At 44.1% G+C, this 19,641-nt stretch overlaps 1 protein-coding gene across 2 annotated transcripts in view; it reads left to right on the top strand.

The window, feature by feature from the left end:
* DNAH9 (dynein axonemal heavy chain 9) overlaps nt 1–19,641 on the top strand; it is a 1,527,051-nt gene that overhangs the window by 678,383 nt on the left and 829,027 nt on the right. For both annotated transcript variants that reach the window (XM_069654516.1, XM_069654515.1), the window contains exon 40: nt 8,869–8,971. In XM_069654516.1, the coding sequence (XP_069510617.1) occupies nt 8,869–8,971 (103 nt within the window). The remainder of the gene's footprint in view (nt 1–8,868; nt 8,972–19,641) is intronic.

Consider the following 19,641-nt stretch of genomic DNA (forward strand, 5'->3'; position numbering starts at 1 on the left):
TTGCAAGGTGTGCTTGCAGGGATTGGTATATTTGTAAGAACAAGAAAATATCGAGGCTGAGTACCACAAAGGAAATACAGCAATCACGGGCTGAAAAGATTCACAGATCTTTTATTTACTGTACAGTTTATGAAGCAACACAGACAGCTATCAGGTTCTCAACACCCCACAATGTATACCAGCCTGTCAGAGATAGGTGAGAGAGTCCTGGACATCTAAACATTCATGCTTTTATACATTTTTGAGTAATATTTCACGTTAATAATTAGTGGTCTAGAGTTCGTGCCTAGTTCACATTCAGTTCATACAATATTATACAAGGGATTACATAGGTTTGTATTTCCGCGGTGATACAATGACAGTGTATGTTCTGAAATCCTACAACAAGCATCATTTGTGACTATCTTACAATTGACTTCGGCCTGTGTCCAAGCTCGAAGTTTGCTTTACATTGTCCCCAGTGTGTATTCAGGGATGAGTCTTGTGAGCGCAGACAATGCTTAGACAACAGTTCATGTGTAGTACAAGGCCTCATTACCTAGTCTAAACAGTCGGCTCTTGGACAGTCTAAACATTAACAGAACTCAAAAGTCGGGAGGCTTGGTTACAAGTTTGAAAACACTGTCCACCATTTTAGAACAGAGAACCTATGAACAGAAATCAAAATGTCGGACGATACTTAAAATGGCGACAAAGTCAATCCAAAATCGGAACTTTGCAATGCGGTTTTCCTCATAGTGACTAGGTTTAGGCCAATATAAATCAAAAGGAGACGCTATATGATTTCCGTTTTACATATTGGGCGGGTGGTATAACGGTGCTTTGTATTAGGGGCAAGGGGGTGTTAGAGAGGCATGCAACCCTGTGTGCTAACATGTGGGTCTAGGTGGCCATTGTGCAGAGACCCTGTTGCTCTGTTTAAACATTCTGCATATGTCATGGGCGTAGGACATGGGGGGGGAGGGTAGAAGGGGGACTAATCCCCCCCACAATTTTAAGTGGGGGGATATAATGGCATTTACCCCCCCCCAGAAAATGTAAGTGTTGTGATCAGTGCCCACGATTATTGTCAGTTCTGTAACCCGTTTGCAATGCACAGAGGAGGTTGCTGTCGGAAACCTTTGTGGCAACTTTTCAACTTTAAGGGCCCGAATCATGGATTTCTTTGCACCGTTCAAAGTGACTTTGCACTGCTGAAAAGTGACTTTGCACTGCCAAACCAAACCTTGATTCAAGGAACTGTGTAAAGTGCATGGTTGGCATGCAAAGTCAGTGCAAAGTCATTTTTGCAGAACAAAATGACTTTGCACAGCAAAAATACACTTTTTACTGTTCCATGAATCAGGCTTTGGGTCAACAGTGCAAAGTCACTTTCAACCATGCAAAAAATTCCATGAATGGCCCAAAAAGGTGTCTTTATATGACATTGGCGATGAGTCGGGATCGACGCACACTTCCCTGCAACACTTACACACAAATCTCTAATGGCTATCAGTGCAAAATGGCACAACACAATCGATGTTTCTGCCACACCTGGGTAAACTGCCTGTTCCTTGGAGCCTATGGCAAAGCTGTGAGAACCTACATAGTTTGGTATGGAATTTAAACCATCCAGAAAGACTGCCAGATGGCACACCACCAACCCCTGCTAAGATTAGGATGTATATCAGTATATGCTAAAGCCATTAACGTGATAGAAAAGTGATTTGGGAACAACCAAAGCATGATGCGTTGCATACAGGCAGGTTTTCCGAGTGCACTCCTCTTCCGCCCCAGTGTCAGTTTGAAAACCAGATCAAATCATCAGTTTATCATTTTTAGATATTCTCCGATTACATTAAGTAATCATCGGAAACCTTTGCCACAACATTTCAACTTTGTATTTATTGAAAGCTCCTTCACACCACGACACTTGCATTGGTGTGTTTACAACAGGGCCTTTTCAGCTCCTGCATTTGTGCATCACTAATCCAATGCGTTGCTGGGTTCATGGTGTCATAAGAACATAGCTATTTATTTATGTATGTATGTATTGGGTATTTATAAAGTGCCTAGACAGAAAATGGTGTTTCAAGGCACTACTAGACCATGAAGGGGGGGACAGGGTGGAAAACACCAATGCCAGTCCTAATAGTCCTTGCTGTTAACCATATAGCAGCTAGAAGCTGCTGTCTGTCAGACATCAGTGAGATAAAAGGTCAGTAGCTCCTGAACCTTATTCACATATCCTGATTCCTTCTCTTAAAATATCTCGGTAAAGCAACTTCACATGCACGTGGTGGGCAACCAGTAAGGCTCGAAATAGAGAAGTATCCAAAGCGACCTTAATTCTAAATTCCACTCAGCCTCATGGAGCCTCACCAGTCCTGAACCCAGCGTCTTTAGGTCCTTTAATCACTGCTTACTCAGTTAAAGTTCTGTCCCATTCAGCCACAGCACATCCCTGAAAGCTGGCAAAACGTGCTTGCCTACACCAGCCTACGCCAGCTCCCACAGATTGTAGGCACAAAGCAGAGAAATAGATGTTGCGGCTGCCAGTGCTCTATTGGTGTAATCAAAATGTCGTAACCAGGTTCATGCTCGGCCACTCGATTTATAAGCACTGTGTGTCCTTCACTGAATTCCTGGTAAAAACAAACATTGGCAAAGCCAGAAGTTTTGGCTTGTGTACAAGTATTAGGCATTTGCCAAGCACTGTGGTTAGATGCCCAGGTAGTCAAACCACAAGTGACTTTGCTGACTCAAAAGCCCAAACTGTTGGAATTGTCAATGCTTGTTCTTTTTCAAATCAATTAAGATAAAATCAATAGAAGAAGATATTGTGTGAGTAGATATACTCTATTGGTGAAAGTAATATGCAAGCACTTAGACGTGGGACTTCAAAAATAAGTTATTGATAGTATTGTTTGTTTGTTTATATATTTATAAAGCGCACCAAACCTGAAGGTATCAGGGCGCATTAGCACAGGTTACAAGTATGCTTTAGGATTAAGTTGCAATAGTTACAGTTCGTATATACCAAAAATTACAGTGGATATATACATAATTACACAGATGAAATAGTACATCAGATACAGACGGAAATCACATCATTAAAAAGTTAGAAGCAGTGGTTACATCGCCAGTCCGTCATATAAAAACAATCAATAATGGCCTAGACAATCCTGAGTTATATCAGTGGTCCTTAGCTACAAGCCAGTTTATAGTTCACCTGAAGTTAGTGAAGGATTGGTCTGGTCTCAGGGCAGGGGGAAGGGGCATTCCAGACTTGTGCTGCCATGACGGGGAAGGTACCCCCCCCCCCCCCCTTTGCTGTTTTTATTTTAAATCTCGGAACAACCAAACAGAAAGAATTGACTAACCTGGTGGGACGAAGAGGACTTTTTGATATTTCTCTCTGAGAGGTAAGGTGGGGCAGCATTATTAAGACATTTATGAGTTAGAGAGATAGTTTTAAGCAGAATTTTGTTGTTAATGGATAGCCATTTGTTCTGTCTTCTTGACTCTGTGATGTGCTCTCTCCTGGGTATGCCAAGTACTGTTCTGAGTGCATTGTTCTGGAGAATTAGTTTTTTGTTTACGATGTTCTTATTCGCACCCAGGTACGATGCATTGCAATGGTCCAGCTTAGAGAGGATGAGGGCTCTGGCTAGGGTATTACAACTTTCTTTGGAGAGAAAGGGTTTGCAGGCAATAATCAACTTGCAAGTATAAGCTGAAGTATAGGCCATGGCACTGACTTGTTTAGAGTGAGGGCTGAATCTAGGTAGAAACCTAGAGTTTTTACCTCTTTTACCACTTCAATATTATTCCCATCGATATTGAAAGAGGAGTATTTTGTACTCAGTTTGTTCAGGTTGGCTGCAGTTCCGAATATTAGGAGCTCGGTTTTATCATCATACATTATAGGCCATGGGAGCCATCCACGCCTGAATGATTAGGTACATTTTATTCACTAGTGCCATGTCCTCGTCATAGTCACCAGTAAGAGGTATGAGGATCTGGGTGTCATCTGCATAGTTAGTGTAGGTGACACCCAAGTGATCCAGATCATCGAACAAAGTCTTTGTAAATATATTATACATAGTTGTTAAGACACAAGACTCTTGTGGTACACCACAAATTATTGGAATCGGGTCTGCGGCTGCTGATGGAGTGAAAACTCTCATGGCTCTATTGCTCAGGAAGTATTTGATCCAAGCAATTGCGTCCTGTGAAAAGTGAGCAGCTGAAGCAAGGTGATTACAAAGTACTTTGTGGTCCACCAAGTTGAAAGCGGCTGATATGTCAAGGAGAAGTAACAAGGCCATTTTCCCTTTATCTTTGAGTTCATCGATCTGGGTTTTTAGATCAATCAGTGCCTTTTCAGTGCTGTGTTGTGACCTGTAGCCAGATTGATGGACTCCTAGGAGTTGATTAGTTGCTAGGTACTCCTGTATTTGGATATAGGCTACTTTATTTAATATCTTGAGTAAGAATGGTACCATTGTGATTGGCCTATAGTTAGTAGGGATGGTAGGGTCCAAGGATTGTTTTTTTAGTAGAGGTAAGACCCATGATTCCTTTAGGTTCCTGGAAATAGTGCCTGAGGAGAATGAAGCATTGATTAGTCTAGAGATAAAAGGCGCCAAGTCCCTAGCGGAATCTTTAATTAACTGAGCTGGGCAGCTATCTCCTGACACCTTTACGTTCTAAGGGAGGCAATCATTTTTTCTACCTCATAGATAGAGACTTGGGAGAAATTGAAGCAGAGGAGAGGTTTGATGGTATGGATCGGGTTCTGTTGTGCATGCCATAATTGGGTAGGTGAGCTTTTTTGTTGGCAATCTTGTTCTGGAGAAGGGCAATTTTGTTACATAAGGCATTCTGGATATTAGTATACCAGAGTTTGTCCTTCAGGCAATTGTCTTTCGGAGGTATAGGGGTTTCCAATTCTCTTAAAATAGTAAAGAGTTCCTTAGTGTTTGAATTAGCTCTATTAATCCCATCATTGTAGGTTTCCTGTTTAGTACGTATTATTTGTTTTTTATATCTGGCAGTGATATTGATCAGGTTTTGATTTATTTTCCTCGGAAAAGTCTCTTCAGAGAACTTCCAGTTTACTTTTTTCGGCTCTAAGGGCTTTAAGTTGAGGAGTGAACCATGAGTTCAGGTGAGATGTAGGTTTGTTTTTCCGCATTTTGAGAGGGGCATTACGTCTAAAGCGTTAGTCATAGTAGCATTATACGCATCTACTAAGGTGTCTGGGTCAGAGGAAGCCAGCAATGAGCTGAGGGTAGGGATTATGAGTGGTAAGAACTTATCCATTGATATATTTATATAGTTCCTTGTAAGGAGAGGGGGTGCTATTAGGTTGACCTTAGTAGTAGGTAAGTTAGCTGAGAGGGTGAAGGACAGAAAGTAGTGATCTGTCCATGTTTGGGGGTGATATAAGTAATTGAGACTTCACAATTGAGGTCAGCCACCCAATCTAAGGTTCTGCCTTTGTCGTGAGTGCCTGTGTCACTCTTTGGATGAATCCAAGTTCAGTGAGCACATTGGATACCGCTAAAGCTTGTTGCTCATTGGGATCATTGAAACCAAGGTTGAGATCCCCGAGCAGTAATATTTGGGAGGAGGCTTTGGTGTTGTCCAATACTATTATGGAGATGTCTTCTTCGAATGAACCGATGGGTCCAGCTGGTCTGTAGATTAGGTGGGCTGTTAATGTACAGGAATTAGAAATCGGTAGTTTGACTGTAAGTAGTTCACAGGATTTGACAACTGGTGAAGGGGCTGCTCTCGTGGCTAGGTTAGATTTAACAATAAACTCAATGCCTCTGCCTCCAGAGTCAGCTCTGTCTGCTCTTATGATATTGTAGTTGTCCGGTACTGCAAGTAGGAGGGCAGGGCCTGCAGCTGCATGTAGCAAGACTCAGTTATAGCAAGGAAATCAAGGTTATCAGCCGTAATCAGGTCTGCTATCTCTGTAGCGTGCGCCACCAACGATCTAGCGTCAATTAGTGCAACCTTGCTATTCGGGATATTAGTGTTGGTCAGAGTATTAGTGTTGGCCAGGGGGTCAATAGGTTTGCCCTGGCTTACTTTTTTGTTGGAGCTTTGATTCCAGGTTGTGGCATTTCTTTTGTTTCTAGCATTAATATTGGCACTGTAGTTCTTTGGCATATATGGGATGCCTAGTTTGTTTAGGGAGCTAGAAAAAGGCTCATGAAGTCTGGTTAGTCTACCGCTGAGTCCTGTTATTTCTAGCTCTGATTGAGCATGGTATAATGGTTTTGATGGGAGTCTGGATAGTGTTTAGATTAGTAGAATAAACATCTGCAAAGAAATCCTTATATATTTTGGAATGGCGGAACCTGAGGCTGAACACGGCAGTTCCTGTATATGGGGAGCCCTCGCAGCCCTACTTTATGTGACGCTTATCAGGTTTTGGCTAATGGGTGGGCTGATTTATTCTGCTCACAGGTGTGGGCAACAAGAGGCCTGGAGTGTAGGAAATTGCATTATCCTGGACCATGTATTTTGTTTGGATTGAGCCCGCTAGCACATGAGCTGAGATTGAAACCAGCTGCAGTGGGAGCACAGCCTTTTGTTATTTTGTGGACATATAATACCCTATAAGGTCGGGACTCTGCATTTGACACCCTTCTAGGAAGGACTTGGAATGAGGGAGCCATATGAGCTCAAGTAATGACAAAAACACACACCTTTTCGTACACATATTTGAGCGATGTCTCACATGCACTTTGACCACCTCTGAAGGTTCCACACTGTATACATCAAAAAAGCCCCTGCATGGCAAGCCTCAACCTCATCTACCAGCAACCTTCAATCCCAGACTCCCATGACCGTATGTGGAGATTGGTGCAATCAACTCACTCTTTCATGGATCGCCTCATTCTTGTCCACATCACTTGGACTCGCCATTTGCACGGCATCCATCAGGCAGTGATTAACACTTTCCTCCACCCCATTACTTCGGGGAGGTAGAGCCTGCCCTCCTGTGCTTTATACAAAGTTGGACAAGATACCTTTCTACTTCCTTAGTCACAAAATGTGGACCGTTGTCACACAGTGCACTGTCTGGCTGGGTTGGGCTGTCACCGCAAGCACACAGAGCTCTCACTCCAACAGCCCACTGCATGCCCTCGTCCACCATACAGGAGAGAGGGCTTTTTAACATAATGCTTCTGCATGGCCTGGTGCCACACCCAATAGACACTGTGCCAGGCGAGGGGATGCCTTCAGTCCTACCCCAATAGTTTGATCCTAACTGCAGTACATGATGTTAACGGCCTCTGGTATTCACTAAGCCATGCTTGGAGCACCCTGATTTAAAAACAAGTTGTAACACTGGGTGTCTGTCTTGAGCCACCTCTCCAATATATTCACATTGCACATTATGACTCAGAAAATACTCAATCATGTTTGTGTGTGCAATATACACACACATATAATAGATCTCGTTGACATACAAACAATAGCAACAGAATGTAGCGTGCATACCGAACGCTGGGAAAAAAATATTTGTTTTTTTAACAAACGCTCATGATCATCACTCACTACAAAATAATTGGCAGATCATTTTACTCTGTGGTTTGTGTCTGCATCAAAGTCCCTGTCAAGTGGGTTGTAAAGTTTGTGATATTTGTGGGCAAGGAATGGTGGGTGGGCACCCAATCTTTTTGGGACCAGCTATGCTCAGGCCATGAAAACCTTTTGATTTGAAATGGTAACATTTTTATGTGAACTGAGCCTTCTGAAGTGAGACGGCAAATTGAAGGATTTTATACTCTGAACTGCCTTTCTTTGTCTTAATTTTCTTCTGTTTTCTTTTCTTCTTTTCTCTTGTTTTATACAGTGATGATATATGTAATTTAATATCTAATGCCATTTTATTTTTGTGAAAAGTCGAGTTCTTTGACTAAAACACAATAAATAAAAAGAAATTAAAAAAAGTCCCCAAGGTGTCCCCAAGGTGTCCCCTGTCCCCCCAGATTTCGTGTCTCCTATGCCCCTGGCATATGCCATGCCAGGCATGTTGTCTTATTGGCATGCCACCTGTGCGGGTAGCACACCTCTCGAATTATGAAGGACCACCTCAAAGCTACCCACAAAATACTGCGTGCAGTTCAGTACTAGTGAGCTGGGAAGTACTGGAGAGTTAAGCTTCCGCAGGCCAGCGCTCATTTCCCTTAAGTGCCAAGGAGGAGTATACCCGCCCTTTTTGCATAGACTTGCATATTAGCCTGGCATTTAATGGAGGTGGGCAGCAGGCAGAGAGCAACCTTGCAGGGAGAGGCCTTTATCGGGCGGCACCCCGCAACCTTGCCCTTAGACCTAGATCCCATTCAGGGCAGTGTGTTCCATACTCCCCAGATATCTCAGTACTTGGTGGGGAAAGGGGCATTGCCACGGTTGCTTGGGGCAGGCTTCCATGCCAGTCTGGTCTGCTCCATCTGGCAGAGGGGATTGGTATGCTACCCGGGAGGGGAGGAAGGTTGCAGGGGGGCACTAGAGGGTGCCCACTGGCTGAGCATCCTGCTCGCATGCCACTTCTGTAACGGCTGGTGAATACTAGCAGGCGGGTGCCAGTGATCCGTTACTGAGAAACATGTAATGTGGACCCAGGATTCTGCCTTAGACTTTTTTTAATAACACAACTATAAAACCATGTGTTCCCGCCAGGCTTGCTTTGTGTTCATTCCAAATAGTTATCTGTCAATAGGATGCAGTCGCAGCTGTGCGGAGCTGCAGTTAACCTTTTATGTAGCCAGCGTGAAGACGCCATTTCGGATATCAGTGGAACATATTGTGAAGGATTAGTTGTTGATCTTTTTAAACTATTGTGGTTCTCTTTTATAAAAGGTATGACAGGAACAAGCTGTCGCTGAAGGAAATAATGAACGCGCAGTACGTCTCGTGCATGAATCCCACAGCGGGCAGTTTCACCATCAACCCGCGACTTCAGGTACATTTCATTCAATGCTCTGATGATTATAAATTCTAACAATGTCACACACTTTCTAAATAGAGACTTATGTAAACGCATTTCTTATTAACTAGGCTGTGGGAGTTTGATTTTCTCTGGAGAGTGCATTCTCTTTGGAAGAAATTGAATGTTCAATTAAACGGGGTGCACTCAGCACTCTCTCCCACTTCTTTCCCTGGCAACAAGCTTGGCTACACATTGGTTGCAGTGAAGAAAAGACTACACCTTTTGCCAGTACCTGCTTTTCTAGAGCGCTTCACACTTTCAGTATTCAAGAGCCTGACTCCCAGTGACAGGAAAGCTTAAATGTAGGGTAGTTCAGTTTTGCAAAACCTGGTGATGCCTGATTTTAACAGTTCAATAACCAGAATATGGCTGAAGGGCATTTATCTGACTACGTTTCAGCTTTATACTCCTGCTAGCAAGCTACGATCGCCAATCTATGATCGGCAAGCGATCAGCAGGCTCCCAACTTTTGGTTGTAACCGGGTCAAGAGAGGCAAGGTTGGGGAGAGCCTTTTCTCTTCAAAGGTCTGTGCTCAGCAGCTGTTCTCTGGAGCCACTTGACTACAGGAGATCCTTGATTAAAAAAGGGCCCAGAGAGCCTTACAGTTGCCAAGTAACTGCTGACTATTCTGATTTGACGCCGTGTTCCCCTCCTGGTCTTTTCTCCCAGCTTCAAGATGCCAACAGTTTTGAAAGAGCGCTCAATGAACTGCAGTAACATTATGTAACATAATCTGGGTTTCCTCCTTTATCTCCTACTCTATACCCCACCATGCCAAATACCCTCCAAGCCATCAGTATTGCTCAGCGGACTAAGCATACTACCAGAGAAGCTGCAGGCCACAGGTCAAAATCCAGGCAGGGATGATTTCAGAGGTCAATAAAAATGAGCATCATTGAGTGGGATTCAACATCCCTTGTGCTGAAATACCTGGAGAACATTCACATCGTGCTGTGTGCAGTATACTCCTTTTTTTTCTTTTTTCTTTATTACTATGTATTTCCTCACCACCCAATAATGTGAAGTTCTAACACTGCTCCAGTACCCTGGTTTTTTTGTGGTGCCCAAATAATCTTGATTATCTCAATGATTTATTGAGTCCCTCTTAACTCCATGACAGTCTCGATTCTTTTGATGCCCTAATATCCACCACCATGAGTACAGTGATGGGGCTCTCTCCAGGGGCCATGGGCAGGGCCAGCCTTAGGTTAGAGCAGGGTTGGCCGGACGACCACCAGGGGCGCCATGCCCCCCCCCCCCAGGGAACATTAGTCCCCCACCACGCCAGCTCGTGGGTGTCTTTCAGTGGCGGGCGCATTTAATAACAATAGGGTGCACCCTATTGAGATGAATACCTCCCCATGCCGACGCAAGGCGCAAGGGCACAGGAGCACCCTATTCCTGTGATTAACTGCAGGCGCCAGAGAGACAGACACATTTTAAAAAGTGCAGCGCCTGCCCCCTCCTCCCTCCCCCCTTCACCAACCCTCCACCTGTGGACCAGGGGCGCACAGCGAGGGAGGAAGGGGCGCCAATTCACTCAGGTCGATGCTGCCACTAAGACCCGCCCTGGCCATGGGGACTGTGCTTGCAAAATGGAGAGGGATCATCTTATGTGCAAGGAAAAGGAAGGACGGTGGCAAAGGGAGGAGAGAGAAGGGAGTGGAACAGATCTCCGGGCGGCCTAGTAATCAGAAGGCATGTGCGAGGGTGGTGGTGCCGGTGGAACTAGAAAGGGACGCGTCATTTGGTGAGGGGCATACGAGAATAGGAGACGGAGAATGAATGAATCAAGGTGAGTGACCATGACACACATGGAAGCAGGATTTATTATCTGGCAAGATGAAGGCAGGGGGGAGACCCACATGATCAAATTGTGCGCCCCTTTACATGCGCTACCAGCTAAACTGAAATGTCACTTCTGCGTGATTAATGTGCTCATGAAGGCTGTCCACTCTGGACATTGGAGATGCGGGTCCGTCATGTTCATATCCATTTCCACATCCTTCCTGCTCTTGAGCATAGACCCTCAGGGAGTAAGTGGGGCTCCAACTGGATAATCCATCCTTGGCCAGCAAAGGCCAATCAGCGCCAGTAGCACATCCGGTCTTAAATCGTGACATCTGCCCGCGACCCTTGGATGGTGACCAGCCCTTCTGCCTGAGTTCTGCTGCATGGCAGATTAACCCCCATGGCCAAGGATGCGCAATCACCTTCGTCTCCTTGTCCTTCTGCAGGCGCATGGTGGCGTGCAGTGTTGTTCAGGAAGACAGATCCATCTTCCCGTCTGGAGAATGCAAGGGAACGAGCAGTGCTAAATCCACGGGTGCAGATTCACTCTGCGGCAGGGCGCCTTTTTGATGTGCTCCAATAATGCAGAACAAAGTATTAATTAGTCCGAGACTGCCGAAAATCATCCCTGACTGCCCAACTGGGACTCATACATGGCCTCTGATAATATCCTTAAAGAGCAAAACTAAATGTACTCCGAGTGGAGTGCACTATAAATATTACGCTTCCTGTGGCGTTCATTCCGTATGACTAACGGCCACCTAGCAACAAGCATGTTGTAATCATATCAATAGGGATTGAGAAAAGTTTTCTTGCATTTTTTATTTCTTTTACATAATTCCTTCTGGCAGTGACAGGATAGGCCTCTTCTTGGCCGCAGATGAGATATGCATTGCTTGTATACCCCGCCAAACTTCAGGGGCGTTTGGCTTTTCAATTATTATACAAGTGGAATTCACTTGGCAGATTCTAGGTCGTCCGCGTGCTCTTTTGTAATTTAGTGCTGGAAATCGGTTAAGAATTTGGCGTCGGACGCTGAGTGGACGTTGTTCATAGTGCCCCTCCTGGGAGCATGGTAGCTCCCAGGATGTTGTCATGGGTCACGTGGCCGTATCCACGTGACCAACATAATAAAAGTACCGAGCCGCTTCCGGCCCGCCAGTCACTCCCAACAAGACTCCAGCGTGTTCATTGCATCGTGCCATGCTGGCGCCGCGCTGCATGCTGCGGGCCCAAGGATGGGGCCCAGCACGAAGACGGTGCCCCTGCTGGGCAACGCCGTCCCAGGGTGGTCTCTGGGCCATGTGACCATGGCTATTGGTGCAATCCCGGCCTGGGTGCCCCCAGAGCCGGGGCCGCTATGTGCTGGGTGCCCCCGGCCACGTGGGATGCTCTGGTGATCCAGAGCGGGTAGGGTGACCCCCACCCCTAATTCTGCAGCGTGATCGCCACCCCAAACAAGCCCATCGGGTGCTCACGACATACGCATGGGGGTTGCCCGGTGACCCGGAGCAGCTCCCCCAACAGACGTTGTCAGTTGCAGACAGAATGTTCTTATGGGCGAGAATGTCGCTGGGTTGTTCTACTGCACAATGGCGGCTGGATGCCTGCTCATGTGGCCGCGGGATTCCACGAATCTCGCCTGCTGCAGCTACGAGGCAGCAACACATCTGGGATTCATCGACATCCAATGAAGAGGGAACATTGACTAGCAGTTAAGTCAACAGGCCTCCATTTAAGGGAGGGTTCGGCTTAATTACATATTCCTGTTCACCTTTCTGTAATGGCACAGACGAGCATTGCTAAAACCAACATTTTCTCTTGTGTGTAGTCATCAGTTAAGCATTTGATTGCCACTGCCATCAGATGCCGCGGCACTTGCACCATTTGCCAGCTTGCATTGTATGGCAAATTATATGGCAGCTATTGATATCATATACCAGACATTGCCATCAGATGCTCAACTACTAATATCATTTGTAGGGGATAGATAGCTCCTGGGTTAGGTGCTCACCATTGATATCAGACAAACCAAGGGTGGATAGCTGGACGAGTAAATCGTTGGTCTGACATGAGGGCAGCATGCACTTAACAATGTAAGAGTCCCACTGCATGGCCAACTTAGCCTTTCATCCCGCAAAGGTCACTAAACGCAGTACTATTCAAAGTAAGTGTTCAGCTTGGAGAGGGTCCCTGCACCTAGCAGAAATCACTAGAAATAACGTCTGCATACACCAAAGGTTATGTTGTAAACTGATTTCTGTTTATTTCCGGCCCCCCATCTCGGCACATCACATCCGCCTGGAATTTGACCAGGGCCATTTACATAACGATGTAGACAGGTACATGATAAAACATTACATTCTCCCCCTAATTAAACATCAACTTGGTATAGCTACCCCATATCCCCAATCCATCTAACAGGCTTTTTCACCAGTCTCTTAGCATGATTCGAACGTTCTTCATCACCAGCATAGCCCGATTCTTCAAGAGTCTGATGAATATGACGTGACATATTCCTGAAGAAGATACGTTGCATGTGATCCTTATGTCACTTCTTTTGTCCCCTTGGTTTCTGTCACAGGCCTGGGCATCAAATGGTGGTGTTCCTTTCTGCAGCATCGCTTTGCATACTGGTGCTTTGTCACCTATTTGGAAGTCGGAGGTGCGTGCTTTTCCTTTTCGATCGGCATAAACCTTTGTTTTCCTTTTTCCTTCTGCATCACACCTTCGTGTTTCTTTCTCCTTCTGAGACAAATGTCTTTGTTCATCTTCTTGGGGCAACCTCGTATGCACTTGTCTCCCAAACATATGTTCTGCTGGGCATTTCTCTGTTCTACTATGGGGCATGTTGCTCAACAGCTGATATATGGTCTGTTCTAGCGGCTTTCTTGTGATGATTGATATTCTCACAACTCTCTTGAGATTGGCCATAAAGAATTTAACAGCCCGGTTTGCTTGGGGCCATAGTGGTGTCACTCTCCGGTGGTGGAACCCCAGGTATTCAGCAAAACCCTTGGCTGGTAAACGGATGCCCATTGTCAGACTTTACTATCTTTGGTATACCATATGACGAGAATATCCTGTGAACCAACGCAGCCATGGACTGGAGGATTTGTACTTCTGGATACCTGGAGTGCTCATCCATTGCCGCCAGTATGTAGGTGTCAAAGTGTACCGGTCCAAAAAAGTTAATGGCCATTTCCTCCCACACATTGTCTGGTAGCAGTGTCATGTGTTGCGGTTCAGGACATGTCTGTTGATGTAGAATTTGGCCTATGGTGCAAACTTTCAAGGTGTATTCCAGCAAGTTGTCCAACCTGGGAAATCATACCTTTTGTCTCAGTAACCTCTTAGTTGACACTATCCTCCTGTGTCCCTCATGGGCTAGATCACTGACATGTTGATGCAGTGTGGATGAAATTATCTTTTTCCCTTTGAGGAGTAGATTCAAGGTAGATATGGACAGGTTCTCCTTCACCAGTAACAGCGTGAGAATCCGTGGAGGCATTTGCCTCGATTAGTCGCTTTGCATGTCTCCATTTTCCTGACGTGATGCAGGTGGCAATGATGTTCAATGTTGGGTCATCAGCTGTGTGGTGTTGCAGTTCTTAAAGCGATATTCCCATTGGATGTGCATGGTGTGTGACTAAATGGATGCACTGATATGCCACTGACACCCTCGATGTGTGTGAGGGCAATGGATGGCTTGATAGGCAATCTGCCGGGTTTGCATCTTTCCCAGGATCATGTACAATGTAAAATTTGTAGTCCTGTGGCCTTAAAGTGTTATCAATGCTTGGTGGTCTGTGGTATTAGTGCAAGGCTTCACGAACAGGAACAGATGGAAGTGTTTGCACGCCCACACTATGACTAGACTCTTTTCTGCCTGAGAGTAAGCTTTTTCCATGTCAGTGAGCCTTCTGCTAGAAACTGCCATATCCCAGTATTTAGGCGCGATCTTAGTAGTAGACACAAACTCTTCACCTGATGTATGCATTTTTGGGGAGAGTCATTAACATTTGTTTAGCAGGCAGGCCTGTGAATGTTCTTCTAGTTCAAGTCATATTGTATCCTCTGAAATGGAATTTGATTCTAAATTCCATGCCATTTGGGCAGATAGTAGGTAACTTTCAATATCAGTGACTCCAAGTCCACAATAACTTTGCATGCCAATGATATTTTCTAGGGACCCTTTGGAGGGCTTACTGCCTATCCAAACTGAGATTCCTTTTTATATATATGTTGTATAATTGTCAAAGGAAATGTGTAGCGAGGGCTTGGAACAAATATAGCAACCTTGGCCGGAATGTCTCTTTGATTACTTGGGTTCTGCCTAGCCAGGACAGTACAAATTTTAAAGGGTCTCGTTTCAAGTTTTGCAAGAATTCTGGCACATTATGTTGGTAAAATAACCGATTATTTCAATTTGTTTTGTTCCCACTGAACATCCTGAGATGTCAGAAGTGAAGCTATTGATTGCTTGGTTTCAGAGGATCAAAGTTTACAATTTAATATAGTTAATCTTGAACAAATACATTTGGCAACATTTCTTAAGCAGGGTAACTATATGTGGCAGTGTAGGAGTTGTGTTTTGTCCAAGACAAAGGTCATCTGTGGAAAATGCTATTCTGTGTTGAGAACGTTTGTTGAAAACCCCAGAAATGTTTAATTAACCAGGCGGACTGAGTAAGGGTAAACCATTAGGTCCTTTTTAAATGAGGAAGCTCGTCATTACATGAATGGGGGTGCAGAATAGTTCTCACACCAATAACCAGACTCAGGAAGTTGGGAAACAATAACGGTTTTATTTTCAACTGTCTAAAACGGAGAGTACAACAGACATCAACCTACGTCTCTCAGCATAATCTCGAAGTGTCATAAGTGATGTCACACTATGTGGCAAACTAAGAAAATTTACTTGGGATTGTGATAGGTCTACGGGGAACATCTAAATTTACTTTCTATATGGGATAGGATTGTGATTGGGTCTCTATCTTCAGGTGGACAACTTATGCCCACCCCTCGTGCAAGTCATCCTCAATATTTGTTAGATACACGCTACATCATTGGCTCTTAAACTATAGGGCTCTTCAATAAATGGCCCTCTATAATTGGTTGGCACACCTGTACCATTCTGGAACATACGACTCGCTAGCAGCACGCCAGCTGGTATCCCAGGTGCTTGTGGGTGGACTTGACCATGCTTCCCCTTCCAATTAGCACACCATCCATCATCACTCATGCCGTCTGCCATTTAAATTGTCTTTGAATTTGGCCTTGCAGTGTATCACTGCGCCCGACAATAGAAGGGAGTGTGAGCACATTCTTATCTTCAGTCTCGATGTAGCTTGCCCATTTTCTATTTCCATCCATCCCACGTGACAGGAGACCACATTTGAGCTCCTTTCCTTGCATTTAATGATATTAAATGAATACAACCTGGCATTCATAGTGTTTCCATCGCACCTTAACAGGAGCTTGCCTTGCTTCTCATGTTCATTGTATCTACTTGAATAGATAACCAGTTCTTGGCTGCCCCAACCCTTAACACTGTGTCAGACTGCCTTCTCGATCCTTTATTGAGTTCCAGCTGCTTTTCTCCTGCAGCACAATTTCAGCCCTTCTGTTTCACGGGTCCTGGCTTACTAAAGTTGCGACGTCGAACATCCAAACTCTATACATATATAATATATTGGCGGCACCACCTGCAGTCTATTCACTACGTATAGCCAGCCTTCATGATTACTTGGTCTACTTGCATTACAGCATCTGCACAGTTATGAAATTACTTATATTTTCTTCACTGTTCTTTGCACATGCAATCTTCATTTTGCACATGAAATGTTACTTGATTCTTTATCTCAGTTTTCATAAGTTTTATGCATTCTCTTCCATGATCATCCTTAGTGCGTCACTCTCATTTCTTGTGACGTTACCGACCTCTTGTATTCATCGCTTCATACCTCTTCAGGAACCTCCCTTAAGAGACTGTCCTCTCTCTGCAGGTACATCATGTAGGGCTTTCTCAATGAATACCTTGTTTCGATAATTCTTTGTGGGATATGTACAATTACTGGTGTTGTGCATGTCGCAATTTCCGGCTTCCAACATATAGGCACAATAAGGGCGGGATTTCCGGTAGAGGCATTTGGTTCCTCCTCTACAAGGGGCTCAATTGAGAGGACGAAAAGCATGGGGGAGAGGGGACACTCATGCCTGGTGCCACTAGGGAGTCGGATATACTCAGTTAGTAGGCCACCTAATATTTGTATTATGGTTAGATAGTGGTAAAAATAAATTCTACATTTTGGGCCAAATCTAGAATGTTCCAGCACTTTTTTTTAGACAATCCCACTTCTCCCAATAAAATACTTTTGCTATGTCGCTCATAAGGAGTTTGGATAGTATTTTATGGCAACTACTTAGCTTGGTTGCGTTTATTACTCTACGTATGTTGTCATGAATAGGACAACCTAGGATAAGACCTGTTTGGTCCGGTTGAAAGATCAGAGGTCAAATATGAGTACGTCGGATGGCCAGAACTATATGGGCCTCATAGCTCAGGATTGCAAACAAAGTTCCCGTGGTATGGCCAGTAGAGTGAGGAATGACTCTCCAAACAAGACTGTTTTGCTGCCGAAATTCTTTAAAGCAATTATATAGAGGAGGTAGTTGTTGGGAGAACAGCAATTTAAATGTATTGAAGAAAAGGCCAGAAAAGACATCCTGGGGTGACTTGTTAGTAGGTACATTTTTAATTACTAGCTCTATTTCTTCAGTTGATATAGTAGCCTCAAGACTTAATTTATCTTGGGTTTCTACCATCGGAACAAGAAAATCAGCATAAAATCGTATAAGACCATTTAATTCATCAGGTAACTAGTAACCTAGGAATTTCATTTCTGCTCTGCTGCATTTTTAGTCTATGCAAAAGAAGCCTGTTCACTTTATTGGAATAGTTGCATACAATTTGTTTCATTTTAAGAAGTTTAAATGAGATAAATGCTGGACTTCAATCATGTTCATGCTGTTTGTAACTGCCTGTAAATTGTGGTGCAGTCATGAAGTGTATATTCGACGTCTACATCCGAGACTCGATTCTTTGCAGTAACTCTCTTGGCAATTGAAGATGTATTCCTGTTTCAAGCTAATGGTAATATTTTCTCCATAATGGAGGATTTGAAGGCTTCCATAGGGATTGCAGACTGTTTCTTTGAGTTGCCATCTTTTTTAACAAAATGGAAGATGTTGGCATACAGTGAAGAACATCTCTGGATACCTAAATAGAGAATCGTTCAACACCAGCAAAAGTACTTCTTAGAGTGCCCCGATGTAATTGCATGGTAATAAATAGTGTTTGGTGAATAGTCTGGGACTGTTATTATGTAACTATTCATTGTTTGTACTGAGGTTATTAGCAGTTGGGAAATTAGAAACAAATCTATCCTAAGAAAACCACAACGCACATGAAATTCGAGAGTATAATCTTTAGTTTTTGGATTAAAATGGTGCCAACCATCTATTAAGTCTACATCTGAGATGGCCCCTTACAGGGCCGTTGTAGGCTGTTGGGGTTCTATCCAGCTCCAGGAGAGATTTTGTTGGGCCCATAAATAAAAATAATTGAGTCATCTCTCCTAAATTATAGCTTTAAGACCACCATTCTGTCCTGTTTTTTTTTTTTTACTGAGTTCACTTTTCTTTAAACCTTTGTGGCTCTCAATGCTATAACCTTTTGTAATCTTTATAGATTTAGGTTTCTGCTATTGCTGGTTTAAAATCTGACTCCTGCAAGGGATTTGTTTGTGCAAATTTATGGATTAGTAGTGGGTACACCATGGTATGCCAATGCCTAAAAGCTAAAACATAATTTACCCACAGAAAGATTACAGCACAAAAACAAACATCATTCAAATATCGGGCCAAAGGGGGCCAATGGATGGGCCCAGAGAGTGGTGTCAGGCCTTTAACCTAGAGAGATGAAATCAATGCGGTGCTCATGACTGTCCATGGAGGTAAGGGGGTGTCTTAGTTGTCAACGTCACTCTCTTTTGGAATTTTGTTAAGACCAGTCCTGAGAAGACCGTAGGGCGAGGGCCCTCGACATGGTTTGTTTAATCGAATTGTGTGTTTCCTCTGTTGCAGTCATGCAATGAGGCGTTTCATCTGTCATGATCCTGTGATTTCTCCAGGGGGCAGGTCCTGGAAAAGCTTGATGGATGTATCCCAAAAGCTTGTGGATTTGTGGAGTCTGGCCTTTTTGTAATAATTATCTTTTCACTTGGAATAAACTCATACTGGCCAGCATGTCTGGTGTTAGACCTTTGCATTAATGTGCTATTTATTAGGTTCTCCCTCCTAAAATTTTCTAACTCCAGTGCAGTCCTGAAGTCTTCTCAATTTAGGGTGTTTCCCCTGCAATTATTGTAAATAAGGCTTGGACTTTTCAAGAAATGCAAGAATTCCTCTAAGTCTGATGTTGTATCTTTTAGAACGGTGTTTACCATCCTCCAATTTTTCTTGCATTCATGGTTGGTGTTCCTTCAGTGTGAGAAGTCATTGTTTGAGTTCTGATTGGCTGGAAACCCCATTGCGCAATGCATGGCAGCATGCATGCCACTGGCTTTCCATCACTGGCTTTCCATAATTTGCTACCATATAAAACTATTTTTCTGTGTGACGACGACGTGTCTGAGTACTGAGCTAGTATTGCCCCCAGACCCATCGGCTGGCATCTACTGTGCGCTCCCTGTTGGGTCCAAGTATGAGATGCAGACAGCAGACGCAATTTGCCTCCGGAATCTGTCAAGTCACTTGGCATTCGCGAGACCACACAAACTCTTGATTC

The sequence above is a fragment of the Ambystoma mexicanum genome, chromosome 3q (assembly GCF_040938575.1).
Source record: "Ambystoma mexicanum isolate Mex_15411 chromosome 3q, UKY_AmexF1_1, whole genome shotgun sequence".
In the NCBI taxonomy this organism is placed as follows: domain Eukaryota; kingdom Metazoa; phylum Chordata; class Amphibia; order Caudata; family Ambystomatidae; genus Ambystoma; species Ambystoma mexicanum.